At 38.5% G+C, this 17,373-nt stretch overlaps 2 protein-coding genes across 3 annotated transcripts in view; both read left to right on the forward strand.

Moving 5' to 3' along the window:
* stac (SH3 and cysteine rich domain) overlaps nucleotides 1-7,216 on the forward strand; it is a 29,003-nt gene extending 21,787 nt beyond the window's left edge. For both annotated transcript variants that reach the window (XM_020084662.2, XM_020084664.2), the window contains 4 exons: nucleotides 1,310-1,407; nucleotides 5,202-5,253; nucleotides 6,097-6,234; nucleotides 7,082-7,216. In XM_020084662.2, coding sequence (XP_019940221.2) covers nucleotides 1,310-1,407; nucleotides 5,202-5,253; nucleotides 6,097-6,234; nucleotides 7,082-7,180 — 387 coding nt within the window. In that variant the 3' untranslated portion in view covers nucleotides 7,181-7,216. The remainder of the gene's footprint in view (nucleotides 1-1,309; nucleotides 1,408-5,201; nucleotides 5,254-6,096; nucleotides 6,235-7,081) is intronic.
* Nucleotides 7,217-11,649: 4,433 nt separating this feature from the next.
* Nucleotides 11,650-13,557, forward strand: LOC109628029 (saposin-C-like). Its single transcript, XM_020084880.2, has 4 exons — nucleotides 11,650-11,796; nucleotides 11,882-11,979; nucleotides 12,141-12,233; nucleotides 13,269-13,557. Exons 1-4 carry the CDS (start codon nucleotides 11,748-11,750, stop codon nucleotides 13,437-13,439), a joined length of 411 nt encoding a protein of 136 aa, XP_019940439.2. The 5' UTR covers nucleotides 11,650-11,747; the 3' UTR covers nucleotides 13,440-13,557.
* The last annotated feature ends 3,816 nt before the right edge of the window (nucleotides 13,558-17,373 follow it).

The raw sequence follows: 17,373 nt of genomic DNA on the forward strand, positions 1-17,373 counted from the left end.
TGGCTCATTTATGTTGCCTCTCAGCCAGATGTGTCATTTTCAAAGCATGTCATTGTTACAGCCACTTCCACTTAATGACATTCTCCTTTTATATTGGCAAGTTTGTTAAGCAATGGGTTGTGATAGAGTACCTCTTAAGAAAGAGGCAAAAGCTGCTGTTTGTCCCTGTGTCCAGGCAAAGTCATATCATATAGACACCTGCAGTTTCTTGCCAATGCTTAATGTCTCTCTTCAAAATGTTCTGCCTTTGTTGAAATGTCTTCCTTGTGTTCTGTGGTCCCCTTCGATTTCCTGTGGTTCTGCTTCATTCTGTCCGTATCAGTAAGCTTTGAGAAGATGTGCAAGAATATGGAGGAAGTGGACACAGACAGTCCAGCTGTAACTTTGAATTTGCAATTGTTTCCAATCATGTTAAATATCAGCATCATAATGTAAACCTGTTGTTTTACTACCTGAATCCACTCTTACTTTATTATTTTTACCTCACTGCTTTGTCCTTCACTTCAGACACTGTTTTGTTTCCCGATAACTTAGAAAGGAGGCTCTTGTCTTATCCGCCAGGCTCTTGCAGCAAGAAGCTCTTAGTGAGCTCTAATGGATTGCCACTGGTTGATGTTGTTGCTTTCACCCAGAGGCCACAGTTAACTCAAGTCATCCATCAGTGACATAGCCAGTGCACGTGGGAGCCACAACGACCAAACAACTCCTCTTCATTATCAAACCTGCCACCGAGAAGTCAAATCCTGAAGCTGTGCAGGAATAGACATCTGTGTGTCCTAAAAATTCATTCTCAAATCTTTTAGCATAGTTTCCCTCCAGGCCACACGCAGGAACAAGCTATTATTTGGATGGATTTCAGGTATCCAGCGTTCAGACTCAAGGTGGTGGTTATGAAATCGGAAAACGCACCCACCGCTTTTCTGAGCAGGTGTGAAGAGCGCTTATCTCCCTGCTAATTGTGCTAACACCTCTGTGAGAACTTCCCTTCCACCCACAGCCCTGTCCTTTTTTTAACTTCCTAAGCATTCATGAAAAGCGGATCCGGCCTCTCCCACTCATATTGACGCTGGATTAGAGGGAACAGATTGCGGAGCAGTTCAAGCAGCTCCTCGGTCTATCAGAGGACCGTAAACAAGGACTCCTCCTGCCCATGCGAACGCCAAAAGAGTATTTTAAGACACAACAGTGAGAAAAGGGACAACAGACAATATGGTGTTTGTGTACTGTGTCTTTACCTTGTCTTGTAATGCACCACTTTTTCCATTATTTCATTAATTCAAATGTGTGTGTCTGTTTTTTTGTCATCTAGTTGGAGCAGAGCCAGCTACAGAAAGACATCCTCAAACTCAACACCTATGTGGCCTTGTTCAGTTTCACTCCCCAAGAGAGCCATGACCTGGAGATGAGGTCAGTTTGTGCACACACACTAACCCATGTGGAGCGATACGGTCCAACGTTTCATAATATCCTGAAGAAAAGGAGAAATCAAACATATACAGCAATCAAAATTCTTCTGTGGGCTGATTGACACCAGCAGTGATTTATTGGAACACACGCGTAGGTCGCCAGAGGTCACCTGCCAGGCAGCAGCTCAAACACCAAGATGTTACACTGTTTATTTCACCTTCAGTGCAATCAATCCCAGGTCTTAAATATTACAGTCGCTCTTATATTATTAAATGTAAATATTACATTCAATGATTTAGACATCACATTTCGTCTCCTGATACCAGCCCTCTGAGTCTTTCTTTTTATGTCTCAGTCTCGACTTGAGGGAATTGGCTCAAATCTGGTGGAAATGTTCACCTGGACTCGAGGATTGGAATTTGTAGGTAAAAGGTCAAGGTGACTGCGATCTCACAAAACCCCCTTTGCCTCATGACCACGTTATCTTTAGAACGCCTCGAGAGAATCGTTTCTAATTTGGCACAAATGTTTACTTTGATTCACAGATGAACTGATTCGATTTGGGTGCTCAAAGGTCAACATCACGTGGCCTCACAACACATTTCCAGCCTCTTGAACGTGATATCTCGAGTCTGCCTTTAGAGAATTTCTTAATGACTTTTCTAAATCGATTTTAAGCCGTTGTTATGAGGAAACAAATCAGCAGCAAAGGCAGAAACAAAACTTCTGTGTGACTCATTTTAATTCTGATTGTACAGCTTCAGAAAACAATCCAGTGCAATTATTTATTGTGTTTTATGCACTCATAAAGTCACACCACACATCAAGACTCAGGCACACAATTGAAAACACAAACACATGTAAAGGTGTTTAATTTATTGTTATAACAAATGTCAGTGACTGCAGTTGAAGAGCTGTCATCTACTGGCTCATACCAGGAAATCAACATGTCTCTTAATTGGGGCGTCTGTGTTTCTCCTGTATCATCTTAGGAAATCAGTGCACTCAGAGCAGCACAGGTGAAAATATACAAGAATAGACAAAAGGAACTAATTAGCTTTCTCTTTTTAGGTAATGGTCTTCAAAGATTTATTTCTCTGGAGTGGCCTCATTAATGGTACCTGAATGTGTGCTATGATGTTCTGTCTCTATTAGTCAATTTACATCATCCACTAGGGATTATGCCAGTGGCAGTTAATCGTATACTCAACAGTAAACTTAGTCTGAGGCACTAGTGGACATTCTACACTTTTCACTCAAAATGGCACAACTAATACTTGATAGCATTGTAAGAAATGACAATTTGAAAACAGTGTGACCATGAAAGGTGGTTTGTCTGTTTTGATGAGAGCAGGTGGACCCAAATGCAAGAACATAGTGTCCTTTAATAATACTAACAAAAACTCACAAACAGAAAAAAACACTGGAACCAGAAAAAACTGCAACAAGGCTAAACTGAAAAAACAGAAGACACTGGTAACATGACAGCAAAGAACATGACGAACCAACGACGTGTGACAGGCAAACGATGAACTGACAAAGGGAAGCACTGAGACTTATATACACAAGGGAGGCGGAGATAATTGAACGCAGGTGAAACACATGAGGAACAGGTGCTGGGGGCGGGAAACAGGACAAAGACAGGAAGTTAAGCTAGAGGAACAGGAGGAGTAAAAACTTCAAGATAAAACAGGAAACTGAGAACTCAGATTCAAGATTCAAGACTTGAATTATCATGTGCACAACAATTACATACAGCAGTCGCTAGCAATCAAATAATTGTGTCACAGGCTCCCTTCTACCCATGCTCAAAAATATTTTGAAAAAAAATAGAATATAAAACTAAATAAAATGAAACACCTCAAATATAAATGATCAACTCAAATAAAGTATATTACTACTGAGTAGATAATGTTAGTATATACAGCAAATGATACTGATTGATAGTGAAAAATATTGCAGGTGCAAAGAGGAATGACACGGGAGAAACAACTGAACACAAACCTAAACACAAGGAAACACTGGAAAAAGTCCATAAACCAAAGAGTCCATAAAAAAGAACCAAAATAATGCATGTCAGACACAAACAGGCGATATTTTCCTCAGGAGTCAATAAACTTTTTTTTTTTTTGGATGATGTAAGTACATTTGTACATTTGTACATTGTACTTTTGGATTGTCTGTTTTGTCATGTACTGATTGATTTGTCATGACGATTTCTTGACTTGAATTGTTGATGCTATATGCTACATTAACACTTTGAACTTTGACACTCAAATAAACTGGGGAAAAAGAAGAAGAAGAGATACTTTATTAATCCCTCAAGGGGAAATTCTTTTTAGACAAATTTTTTACATGCATTTTAACCCCGAAACACAACCACACCCACACAAAGGGCTCATAGACATGCAATGTGGAGAGAGATGTATATGTATGACATATATGAATTTAAAGATATAACATGTGACAATTCTTCATTAAAATGTCTAAAAATGAGTAGACCCTATGTTATACTGTATATTTGGCTGACTTTTGTACTTACATCATCCAAAATCGCTTTACTTGCCCGTTTCTGCTTTAACGTCCTATGTTTGACAAGGGAAGAACACACTGTTAGCCAGTTAGCTGTTAGCTGTCCACTGTTTGTATTGGTCACTGATAACGCTCACTTTTATTCATTGCAGTTTGCTGCTGTAAAGTAACATTTGCGTAAGTTCAGGCAGATTTAAATTTGAAATGTTGGTGAAAACACCTCCTATGATCCCACGCTGCTTTTCGACATCATCAAACTATGTATTTTGTTGTTGTTTTGATTTAGAAACCCCTAGTGACATGGAACAATAATTCAACACAGCTGTACACATGTATGTTGTCTTATTATCTCAGATATAGTGTGAACCTCAGGCTTATTGTTATGATTGATAAGGAATCGTCTGCAATATACTTTGAAACAGGCCCTCATTCATCATGAAGAGCCCTTCAGCCGAAGAACCATTTCCTCCTTGTCCCACAGAGGATTTAAGGATATAAGAGTGCACTTGTCTCTGCCTACACACACACACAAACTGACCCTCCCTCTCCCTTTGATCAGGAAAAGCTTCCCTTGGCTTCATTTGAAATTCATTGACTTTTCCTCAAGGACCTCTGTCCACAGATACCTGCTCTACAGAGCAAAAGCTCACTCAATAAGAAGGTTCAACTTCATTTTAAGAGAGAAATTCAGTTTTGCAATTAGTTTGGCCTGCTGCTTTCATCACCTCATAAGCAGCATTGTCTGCCATGCTGTTTCTCACCTACAACAGTGTTTTCTGAGTCACGATCATTATTACAGGGCACCAACACAGTTATAACCGAACCACAAGGAAAAAGGGAAATTGTGTAAACCAACACTTGACTCAACTGTGCTGGTTCCTTTGATTTTGAAGCCAATGGCTTTGAACAGATGCTAGTAATTACTGCACATGTAGTGATGGGGTACAATGATTCATGCATTTCGAGAAGTATGTACCGCAAACAGGATATAGGTGTATCACATGTCACATATTTGCGACCCAGAAATGATGACATGTTCTCTGATTCAATATGAAGCGTATGTAAGATGACAAATTATTTGATTGTAGATTATAGCTGCTGGGAATCTGGGCCACAATATGTCAACATCTTTTTTACAGTGTGAACACAAATGCATCCTGTGTCAAATCTGTAATCTGTAAACCCAGACTGGGTCAAAACAACAACATCTTGTATATCAGAGGGTTATGGTGACTGAATTTGACTTTGCTTTGTCACTGCAGAGCAGGAGACAGGATCTTATTGGCTGACGACTCAAACAATGACTGGTGGAAGGTAGGTCCGAACTAGCATGGCTCATCTAAACTGTTTTTCATATAATTAAACTTCCAACATTCCTGAGATTCCCACCTAAATTTAACAAGAGTTTGGCAATCAGTTGTTGGCCGTTTTGCATACAATGTGCGTTTTCCACAAAGCACAGAAAATTCCAGATTGAAAAACTGGATTGATAAATTACAGGATGTCTAGCCTGTAAATTATAGGAGCAAGGCCACAGGCTGCTGCAGGACAGGGATGCATGACAGATAAATTACGGAGATAAAAGGGCCAAAACGTGACTGTACAGAGACAGCCTGCTGCCACCAGACCGTGAAGAAACTCATCACACATTTTAATGCTGTTGTTGTTCTCTACAGCCTCTAGATAAACAGACATCTGGCCTGTTTGTTCTATGAACAATGGACATTTTAACAAGTCGAGAGGCAGTCATTAAGCATGCACTGCATGTGAAAACCATGGTGAAAACATAAAAGCAATATCTTATCTTTACTATCTACTGATTTTTGTGGGTGGTAGGTGGTGTGACCAAACTGTTTTAACCACAGACTATATAAAAATGGATCCCCACTTTGTATATCTGGCTGCAGTATGGGTCATGAATCCAGATTCCGCCATGTTAATAAATGGTTAATGGACCAAATTCATAAGCTACATTTTTTTTTAAAATGCTGTTTCTACCATGATTCACATGAGCAAGAATCACAGAACCTCTGTTGTTTTTTCAAGGCCTTTATTTAATCATTTATGAAAACACTGGAGGTGTAATCCTCTTATGTCCTTTGCAGCTTTTTCTATGCGTCAGCTGTTTTCAATGTTTGATGAATTAATGTTTTCCAGGGGGTAATTGAGGATAGGATCGGCTTCTTCCCAGCAGCCTTTGCGCATCATGTGCGGGCCGAGGATCAAGTGTTCAGGTGCAACAGGACATTCATCGGCTGCAAGGAACAAGGCCAGATCACCCTGAAGGAAGGACAGGTACTGATAACTATGATTAGCCCTTATTAGCCCTCTGCAGCTCCCACATCGCTGCTTCCCTCTCACACTTATATTCACTGAACAGCTATACTGCAGTCATCACTGGATCCCTCTCAGGATTCACCAGTCAAACAGCATTTTGGCACAACGGCCATACTTAGATCAGGCTCCCTTTTTTTTACCCACAATGCATCCCAGGACACTTTGAGACTCAAAGGAGTCCCAACATGCCTGAAGATTTAGCAAACCTCAGTGGAGATTTAACCACCGGGCACAAGACGAGTCTGTGGCTTCTGTTTTCCAGTCTCTCAAACCCAGGGGAAGATGTTCTAAGAGAGAACATGAACACAGTGTCCTCTGATCCATTGTGACGGTCAGTGAGTGAAATTTGGAGAAAATAGGATGAGTTCTTTTTTTGTTGTTAAAAATTATTTGCGTATTGCTCAGACACACAAATTTGTTCTTCATCAAATTTGATTGTAACCACAGATATCAGTGTTGGACCTTAGAGCTCATCGCAAATACAGAGCATTTTATACCAAAGCACCAAAAATGTGGCCAGTGGGCCCTGAGGCCGTCTGTCCCATTGTTGTGAACATGGTGTCACAAGAACAGCTTGAGGAAATAGATTCAAATTTTGTGATTTAAGGTCTTTGTATACTGTCTGGTTTATATTAAGACCCTGTTCAAAACTTCAATTAAGGTCTTATATCGAATGCAACACTCTGTGTTGATATATACAAGCAAGATTTACCTCGTAAAATATATATGAGGCACGTCTCTCTGGAGTTGTCAAAGTAAAAAACACTGGAACAAAGTTTCAGGAAACTCTTCCTTCTGCTTTCAGATCTGTGTGAGCAGTGAGGGCGAGCACAGCGGCTTCATCAGAGTGGAGAGTGGAAAGAAAACAGGCTTTGTGCCCTGTGACGTCCTGGAAATCATCTGAGAGACACACTTAGAGAGAAGAGAGAGAGAGAAAAAGTTAGAAAGAAAGAGGGAAGGAAGTTAGGACCAGTCGCCTCAGAGGGAGGAAACTGAAATGAAAAGACAAGACACCAGTGATGGGGTTTGACAGAAAAAGTGATGCTGGTTTTGTCATTGAAGACTCCAGGTCAGAGTCTCTGCACCTTCCTCACTCGCTCTCAGCACAAACAGATAGATGCTGAGGTGATGTTTGTTAGACCACAGGAGATCACTGGATTTGATTGTATTAGAGCCAACGAGTTTTTCCACTTAGTCTTATTCTGTTTATTTTCTGAAATAAATATTGGATATTTATGCCTGAGAAAAGGAAACAAACACCACATTTTTTTATTTTTAAGATTTGGTTACACACAGTGGCATATACGGGGCCCTTTCAAAACTTGATCTAAATATAATTGAGGAAATAAGAAAACAATAACTTACTTTCTATTAAGCCTTAATTCCCCTAAACATCTGTTGAAAGAACTTCCTGTATAACCTCCAGCGTACAGTTACAGTCCTAAAAAAAGTTTTTTCCACATGTTTCTGGTGAGAAACAGAGATGTGGAGGAGTATTTCCAGAGGAGTTTGACACATCGAAAAAGACTTCAGTAATTCTCTCTGGTCTTCCAACAACATCACCCTCACGCAGAAATATCTTCCTCACCGCAATCCAGAGTTTTACATTATGTTGATGGTAAAATACATTTTCATAATCATCAATCAGAAACTAATAAAGTCAGTTTGAGTAGGCACTATACTTCTCATTTACCAAATTTAACATTTTACATTTTCTCCAAGCTGCAGAATCTACTAGATTTATATATTTCAGGATTGTCTTCGTTGATTATTGATTGATTTAATCTCTCTTTTTGATTCTTTCCACCAAATATTACATCTCTTTGTTAGCATGAGAGGGTGAGAGGTAAGGTACAGCTCTGGGTTAGGGACTCTGGTTTTTTATTTTAATTTGTCGATCAAAGCCCATGTGAGCCGATGGAGAAGACTTGTGAACGCACAATGGTGCCTATAAGAAAAAGAGACATTTCCAGTCAGCGTGTTAACTTTAAATACGATCCCTCTCTTGTCGTGTGCATTTCTGGCAGGGTGTTGCATCTTAGTAGATATAGTATATCTCTTAAAGGCTGTTCTGCACTGAAACTTGGCTTTAGTGAATGTCCAAGAATACTATATTGTACATAATGTATGTATGAGATTAAAATTCCGTCTTTATCACAAAAACTAAAATCCGTGGTCTCACATTCTTCCTCTTCTTCAGCATTTTCACCATTTTCATTTTCAAGAATTTGTCACAGTTATATAAAAAAGACAAAAGTATTTCACAATACTCTGATTCTTATGAGTCAGAATAATTTGCCCATTTTCATCCTGGCTCTTTTTTCTTTTCGAGCTCAACAATTAGCTTTCGATAATCAGCTCATCATTTGCTCAAATGGTCCTGCAAATATGCATCCTGTGATAGGATTTGGTTGGAAAACAGCTTGAGTTAGTTAGTGAGTCAGTTATTCAGTGTGTAAAGACGTGAATCCGTCCTCAAAGCAAGTTTTCAGACTGAAGTTGAGGGGAAGAGAAATAAATTATGATTTTGGCTGTAATGTGCAGAGAGATGGAGAAGTTTTAAATCCCAGTTTTCAAATTAAGAAAACAACTTCATTAATTTGAGGACATATGCACTGCTAAAAGTCACAACTCCAGGCCACTTGCACTTGACTCTGTCCAGTGTCTCATCCGATCACCTCACAGCTCAGAGCATCTTCCTGATTCACCCTCATCTGATCCCAGTGACGGACGTCGTCTCCCTGCACAGTGTCAGGTTGGTCTGCACCTCCATTTAGCAGCAACTCACACGGTTACATTGTTGCTGGAGATGCAGCCTAACTACAGAAGCTGAGGTAGCCGCAGACACACACACACACACACACACACACACACACACACACCAGGCCCTCACCACAGGACATCGGCAGGCCTCACACACTTGACTGTGTCACAGCACCCCCTGTTTTTATTAAAGTCACTGCAAGATACAGTTGCAGATTAGATGATTGTACAACAGTAAGTGTTAGTGCAACAGCTTCTGAACCAGCAAAAATCAGAACATGCGAACAGGACGAAAGAGAGAAACTTGTGACAAACCCAAAGAAAGTTATCGTCTGACTCTTCACCTCTTCTCAGTTTTGTGGAACTTGTTTGTCTGTGGAACATTGTTGAGTTGTTCAGCCCACAGCTGCACCATCACTCTCATAACACATTGTTTTATTAGCTGGCTGCAGCTTTTAGTCTGTTGCTTCACATTGCTCAAGAGACATGAAAGTCTGGGACTGTGTGTCTTAATAGTCTGTAGACCTTAGGTTAGCATGTAAGAGTTAGGTACCTTTACACTTTTCACATAGTGCGTGCGAGAGAAACACACACAAGTGTGAATGTTATTTATGGTTTCAGAAGGTGTGAAGCAGGAAGAAACGTTTGTATTCTCAGCAGCTCAACCTGTGAAAACCAGTGAAGAAACTCCACTCAACTGAGAACCAGCTAGATGATTCATGGTGACACTGACGAGAACCATGCACGGTAGCTCACCAGACAAAATGTGCACGTGGACAAAGCATAGCAAACTTTTGGCAGACAGAAACATTTAGACATGAAAAGAATTTAGATTCTTCTGAGGAAATTGACCCAGATGTGGGTTTGGTGGCGTTTAACTTAACTGAACTGCAGGAACTTTCTGAGGGTCTTGTGCTTGCTATGGATCATTTTTATTTTCTTTATTTTTGTGGAACCATTGTCCTCTGAGCACATCTGGATGGAGTCATACCTGCAGACTTGCTCTACTCTTGTGGCATCAGGGTGCTTGTGGAAAGGCAACTGACGTAGGGCGGCATTAGTCAGTGGTCGCACAATTGCACTAGCAGCCAAACACAATTGAGGTACAGCTGAATTTTCCATTGAGCTTCCCAGCAGCACATGAGCACACCTCCACAAAGGAAGAGAACAAGATTTGGGGCAGAAGCTGTCTTGAGGCTGTTTCTAGTTTGACCCATCACGTTTAAGAAGACTTATGTTGCCTGCAGGTAAACAGTACATGTGGAGAAAAAAAGAGGTGGAACAGATTGGCTAAAATGCCTCAGATATTATTTTTTTGAATGTATATTCATGTGCGGATAGCTATAGACAGAGATTAGTCAAATATAACCTTACCTAAAATGTTTCTCTGCTTGTTCTTTGATTGGAGAAAGTGAAAGTGTGAAACTACTTGAACTGTAGGCCGTCTACAAGAAGAGCCTGAGCCGGCTTTATTTCCTGAGGAGGCTCAGGTCCTTTAATGTCTGCAACAAGATGCTGCAGATGTTCTATCAGTCTGTTGTGGATGAGCACCATCTTCTTTGCTGCGGTGTCCTGGGGTGCGGGCATCAAGACAAAGGACGCCAACAGACTGAACAAACTGATCAGGAAAGCTGAGTCTGTAGTTGGCTCTAAGCTTGTCACCCTGGAGGAGGTGGTGGAGAACAGGATGCTGGCAAAACTGCTGGCAATCATGGACAATCCCTCTCACCCCCTCCACAAAACACTGGACAAGCTAAAGAGCAGCTTCAGCAACAGACTCATTCAACCCCGCTGCTCTAAGGAACGATACAGGAAATCGTTCCTCCCAACCGCAATAAGACTTTACAACTCATCTTCCTCTGTCAGAGCCACCATCACAGAACTGCACTGAATCTTCCTGTCACCTTTGTACCATGTACCCTGTACAACACTCCGCTCCAATAAAGAACATTTACTTCATATCATAAGTATATTATCTATTGTATGTATATCGCGTATAGTCAAGTATTTATATGCATATATTATACCTATACTATAATATCATATTATATCATATCTTGTGAATATATATATATATATATATATATATATATATATATATATATATATATATATATATACATATATTTATACATGTGTACATATTATATATTGCAGTTATGTCCGATGCACACCTTGCACAGGCTAAATTATGACACATTTCTATGTGTATATTATTATTATTATTATCATAATATACTGTTGCTGCCATTATACTGTTATTTTTATTATATACTGTTATTATACTGGTATTGTATATATATAGTCCAGATGTTCATTACAGAGATTTAGGAACCTGCTGCAGCAAAGTGTTTCAGTGAACATTGTCGTTGACTTCCAAGTCCTTTCATGAGTTGTGTTTTACTTGATAACATGAAAAGGATGGAAGAGAATATATATTTACCAGAAAATACAGACTTGTAAACAAAGTGAAACAGTCTTGATCACATGGAAACATAGACTTACTTTCTACTTGTGTTTACCAGGTCTATTTGGATACTGCAACTGTTTGAAAATGTCTATTTTATAATAGTACTAAACTACGTAAAAAAAAAAGAAAAAGTGTCAAATGCTGATGCATGTGTTTGAGGTCAAACAGCAGACGCATATGAAATAGAATAAAAAGCCAACCCAAAGCAGAACAAGTCAACTCTGGTGAAACAGCATCGATGACCATGAGTCCTGTTTTCAGCATCGCTCTTCTCCTGCTCTCTGCAGGTCAGACAATAACAAGATTTCTACTATTTCATTCTGACAATTAAAGTAAAACACTTTAAACACAGTTCTCTTTCCTTTTTTTTAGCTGTTGTTGAATCTTCGGTGGAACAAACAGAAGAGGATGATTTTACCTCCCAGTTAAAACTTCATGTGAGAAAAAGAGCAACACATCATGAGGAGCAGGTAAGAAATTCTAAGAACAATCACAATGAATGAGATGAATTTCAAGTAAAAACTTCAGCCATCCTTTTATTTCGTGACGTTTACAGGAACGTCTCTTTGACTGACTCATTGTATGATCTGATGCATTATTTTAAAAACACATGTTGTTTTCATTATATTAGATTTTGCGGAATGGAGCATTTCCTGGTTCCTGCAGAGCCTGTACGTTTGTTGTGACCAAAGTAAAGAAGTGGCTGGGCAAAGACAGTTCAAAGGTGATGTAATAGAAATACACAGAAAAGTAAAAACACCACATATTTACTCCTTGAACAAATGATGGACTCTCACCATTCACAACTTTTTATGATTCAATTTTTAATTGGTTACAACTGTTTTTACCTCACATACAATGAGTCTGATTTCTCAGTTTGTCAATTCAACACAACAGTTAAAATCCTCCAGAAACCAGAAATGCTACTGCTACTACTATCAATAATAAAAATAATAATAAAGATTTTCATTTATATAGTGGTTTTAACATATAAGGTTAAAAAGATAGCAATTAAAACCAAATAACTAGAAATATAATCTATACAAGCATTCAAATGCATTTTGTTGATGTTAAGAAGAATATTAATAATTTAAAGTAAAAAAAGATTACAGTCAGACATACATCAAAAGGTGTGTGAAAGCCTCACACCAGCATGTTGAATTAGTTTTGTCTGATTGCCTCTACATTAAAAAAGTTGAATGTTGTGTAATGTAAAGTAAAAATATTACACTCAATATCCCATAATGACGAAGCAAAAACTGAATTTTAGACATTTCTTAGACAATATGTGGATGTCAGTATAAAGTCAGTGGTGTTGGTGAGTGGATGAAACAAAGCACAGAGAGAGAGAGAGTCGCTCAGAGAGGACTGAGGTGACAGGGTTTGTTGCAGCCCGGGGTGACGTTCAGGAAGCACTAAAGGAACGATAGAGGAGAGGACAGACATTATTTCCTTTTTCTCTTGTTCTTGTGAATTAATAAATTATACATATATTAGCAGCTGTTTACATTGTTTTCACTGGAATATTAAAATTTGATCCGTTATTCTCATTACAGTCGCATAGTGTGACGATTTCTTAAATGCAAACCAACATGTGTGGACAACATATATACATATAAATTGTATATATTATGACTTAAATGTGGATTTTTATGATTTGGACATTTTCGTATGTTGTTATCAATAAACTGACCAATGTCCCCATTCTTGATGAAAAACGTTTCTATCTGACCTTTTACATTTTGTTTTTTTACTGAAGGAAAAAATTGACAGGCTGCTGAACAAGGCCTGCAATGGAATCAAATGTAAACTCATTTGCCAGGCCTGCAACAAGATCATTGGGCATTTCAAAAGAAAACTGATTGACTCCATCGCCCACCATGAGAATCCCAAGGCCATTTGTGTGAAAGCGAAACTCTGCAAAAAGTAAAAAGTGCCTGTGTACAGCTCATAGACTAAATGCTTCCAATGTTCAAAGTGTTTCATTTCCATCATGAACAAATTCATTTCTGCATATTGTCTTTTTTTGGAATAAAAATTTGTTTTAACATGTTGTAATTATTCTCATTTCATGCACATGTCCGACTCTAATTTGAGACACAACCAGTAGTGAAGCCATAGTTTGACCTGATTTGAAGGTCACCGGTTTTTAAAGTTGAGGTTTGTTGAGTTACGTTTCTTATTTCCTGTTCTTTCAAACAATTAAGTCAGGAGAACATTAACATGAGTAGCATGAGAGACTTGATTAGCAGCAGATTCATGTAATTTAACTTCTTTCCTCCAGTCACTTAAATCGCTCACATATATCCTTTGCACTCGTGTAAGGACTTGATGGAGCTTTTGAGGCTGTAGCACTAAGTTCTCGAATGCCCTTCTCGGCCTACACCTCTAAGGTTTGCTTTTACAATAATTTAAAACGACGTAATAAATTCTGTTGATTCATGGGCACTTGGTTTGTCTCTTATGCACTTTACTGGACTCTGGATTGTTTTCCTGTGCAATATAAATAAACTTGACTTACATTAAAGACAAGAGTACAGGAACCTGTTGGCTGTGGCAGCTATTTGCAGGTCTCTATATGACGTCATAGAAAATGTACCTGATCATAAACACTTTATTTATAGAGGTTATTTATATAGAATGGTGTTCCATAGAAGTTCACAGTGAGTGAGGATGCTAATGAAGGTTACTTATTATTTCTCTAACACTCCTTCCGCCTACTTGTCAGTTCTCACCCAAACAATTCAGAATATTTTCAGTAGGTGGGACTCTATCTCACAGTCTAGTCAAAGGAAAACTCCAGTCAATGTCTGCACCTTATTTATGAATTAAAACTGTAAAATGTAAACATAAAATAGTCTTTTAATCTTAGACAAGGAAATGTCCAAAATACTGATAGCTCATCATAATCAAATTATTTCAGGATTTTATCCCCATTCAAATCAAGTCAAGTTCATCTGTAAAGCAGATTTCACACACTTAATGTGCTTTAAGATAAAAAAGCAAAGATACAGGATGAATACATGACATGACATGACCGAACATATAAGATGAAAAGAAACAAGAATAAAAGGATATTGAAGACGTAAAAAACATAAACATTTAAAATAACTAATTTTAAGTAAATAAAAGAGAATAAAAGAAAACAAACAGACAAGAAAAATCAGAGTAAATTGGAGAAAAATTGAAATAGTATCTAAAAAGGAAATTGACAAATATATTGATTCAGCAATAGGTAAAATTGAAAGTCTGGTGTGAGCATGTCAGTAATACATAAAGGAACGAGGCCATTCGTAGATTTAAATAAAATAAATAGTATTTTAAAAATTAATTCAGATTTGAATGAGTTAATTAGAAAACCAAAACCCGACAGCCAATATCTCAACATCACTCTCCTTTGTGAAAGAAAACACAAACTGCTCCAAGATTTTGATTTAAATTATAAATAATATATTTACATTTGGATAGCAGCTCAGATAAAGATTTTTTCTTATTTGCATATTACAAGAATTAGATGGTGAAGCTTTAGACCACGATACTCCAACACACCACTTCTCTAAGTGAGCCCTGACTGAAAACACGACCACTGTGAGTGGAGGCTATGAATAAAGTTTTCTGTCTAGCAGCTCTCCTCAAAACCATCAGAGTGAGAACCTGCACTGTCACCGGCAACCTTGTGGTTTGGATTTCCATTTGAGGGGGCAGCAGTTGTGTTGCAGTGCAGCCCCTCAACTCTTTCATGTATAAAAGGTGGGTTCTCAGCAAACACAGCTATCAGAGATCCTTCTCGCCCTCAGCCATGGGAACGTCTTCAATCCTCCTGCTCTGCATCCTGGTGACATGTTCAGGTGCTCACTGTTCAATCCTGTCTGTGTTTTCATTTGTAGAAAACTGTTCTGTGTTAACTTTAACTTACTTTTTGTGCCTTCACAGTCTGGACGGTCAAGGGGAGATGCTTTGAGATTGAGATTGATGATCAGGAGCCGGTGGATGTGGAACCCTCTGTGGAGGCCGGCAAGGTAATTAAACATTTTTTAAAGCAACAGTTTGTAACTTTTACTGAGCAACAGTAAAAAGGTTTCAGTGGTTTCAATGTGTTAGACTGGAGCTCACTCCAGTCTCACTCACTGATGGGGACTCACAGACGATGGATATTACCCAGGATCCCCGTCTTCCTGAACTAGAGGAGCTGCAGCTGTAGCAAATACACAAAAGTCTGTTTAGGATTCTTCGTATTTTAAAAGTTTCCTAGGTGAATATTAGAGATTCACACTGGTTCTGAATGACTTCTAAGTCGTTTAACTAATCTACAGTTGAGCTTAAACACTTGAACTTGCTGGGTCTGATTCTGGTCATCTCAGCTGTGACTATGAGTCAGTATTCTCCAGTCAGTGAACCATCAAACTGATTCTGAAGCTGCTATTTTCTATCTTAGTGGATGAGACATGGACCGAACCAAAAACTCAGAACAGACATCAAATGACTTGTCATTTTCAATAGTTCTTATCACACTGTTTGGTCAAGTGTTCATTTTTCTGGTAAGTTTAAATTCAATTATTTATTTGATGCTATAAAATAGCGGTTAAACGTCATAATTGATGGTTGAGTATCAATGGGACCACAATACCAAGACTCCATCCTCCGACTGTTACTGTGCAGGTTTCACAGGATGAAATATAGTTACAAATACATAGGTGAGTTCTTAAAAATAAATGTGCCTGATGTTACATTTCAGAAATAAAAACCACAAGTTCTTTTTTCTAGCTTCCAGGTAAATGCTGGGCTTGCAAGTGGGCTTTAAATAAGGTGAAGAGAATCATCGGACGAAACGCCACCGCAGAGGTAAATCAGTGTCTACGATCCTGATCAGAAAAGATCTAGAGTATCTTTGAAGGAGAAATCATTTTTTTCTCTCTTACAGAGCATGAAGTCTAAGTTGAACGTCATCTGCAATGAAATCGGCCTCTTGAAATCGCTGTGTCGCAAATTCGTGAAAACGCACCTCGGAGAATTAATCGAGGAGCTCACGACCACTGACGACGTGAGGACTATCTGTGTGAACACCGGAGCCTGCCAGTGAGTTACGATTCCAACATCCTTTCAACTGAACTAAAACCACATGGATACACTGCTCTCAAGGTTTTGACCAATAATTGATCAAAAATTCAAAATCTTCAGAAAATGATTTTACAATATTCATTCATCAGATTACTGAAAAACTAGAAACTGTGACTACAACTCTTAAAGGATAAATACATATTTTACAAGCTTAATAAATAATCTGTTTATTACTTATGATTACTGGTACAGATTTAACTACCCAACAAGTAATCCAAATCATCTCTACTTACACCACAATATTAAATATGCTATTTATCAATAACAACAACAATAGTCGCATAAATGTGTATTGAAAATGTGCGTGTGTTGAATCAACATAATCGGTAGAGACACCAGTGACAATTAAAAAGTTCTTCTCTTTGTTTGTTTCTTTAGGCCAAAGGAAGTGGCTCATCTGCTCTTTCGTCCAAAACACGATGAGTCACAAACTGAAATCATCGAATATCCCTAATGTTTTGTGCATGCATAAAAATATACCAGCATTTAATTCATGAGAAAAAGAAAAAATGTAAGTGCTTCCTGGTGGTGAGAGACTGATTAAAAATGATATGCTCAAAGATCTGTCGGCTTCCTTTTGTCATTTACTTCCTGCTGCCCTTTGTCTGCTTGTAACATTAAAGAGGGGTCATCTTGTTTCAACACCCTCAGTCCTTGGACCCTTCAGTCAAATAAGGTGAATGTCCCCCGGTACAAAAATTCCTTAAAATAAAACCCACAGACATTTTGAAAATATTTATGTGTGA

Source organism: Paralichthys olivaceus, chromosome 12, assembly GCF_024713975.1.
Source record: "Paralichthys olivaceus isolate ysfri-2021 chromosome 12, ASM2471397v2, whole genome shotgun sequence".
NCBI lineage: Eukaryota > Metazoa > Chordata > Actinopteri > Pleuronectiformes > Paralichthyidae > Paralichthys > Paralichthys olivaceus.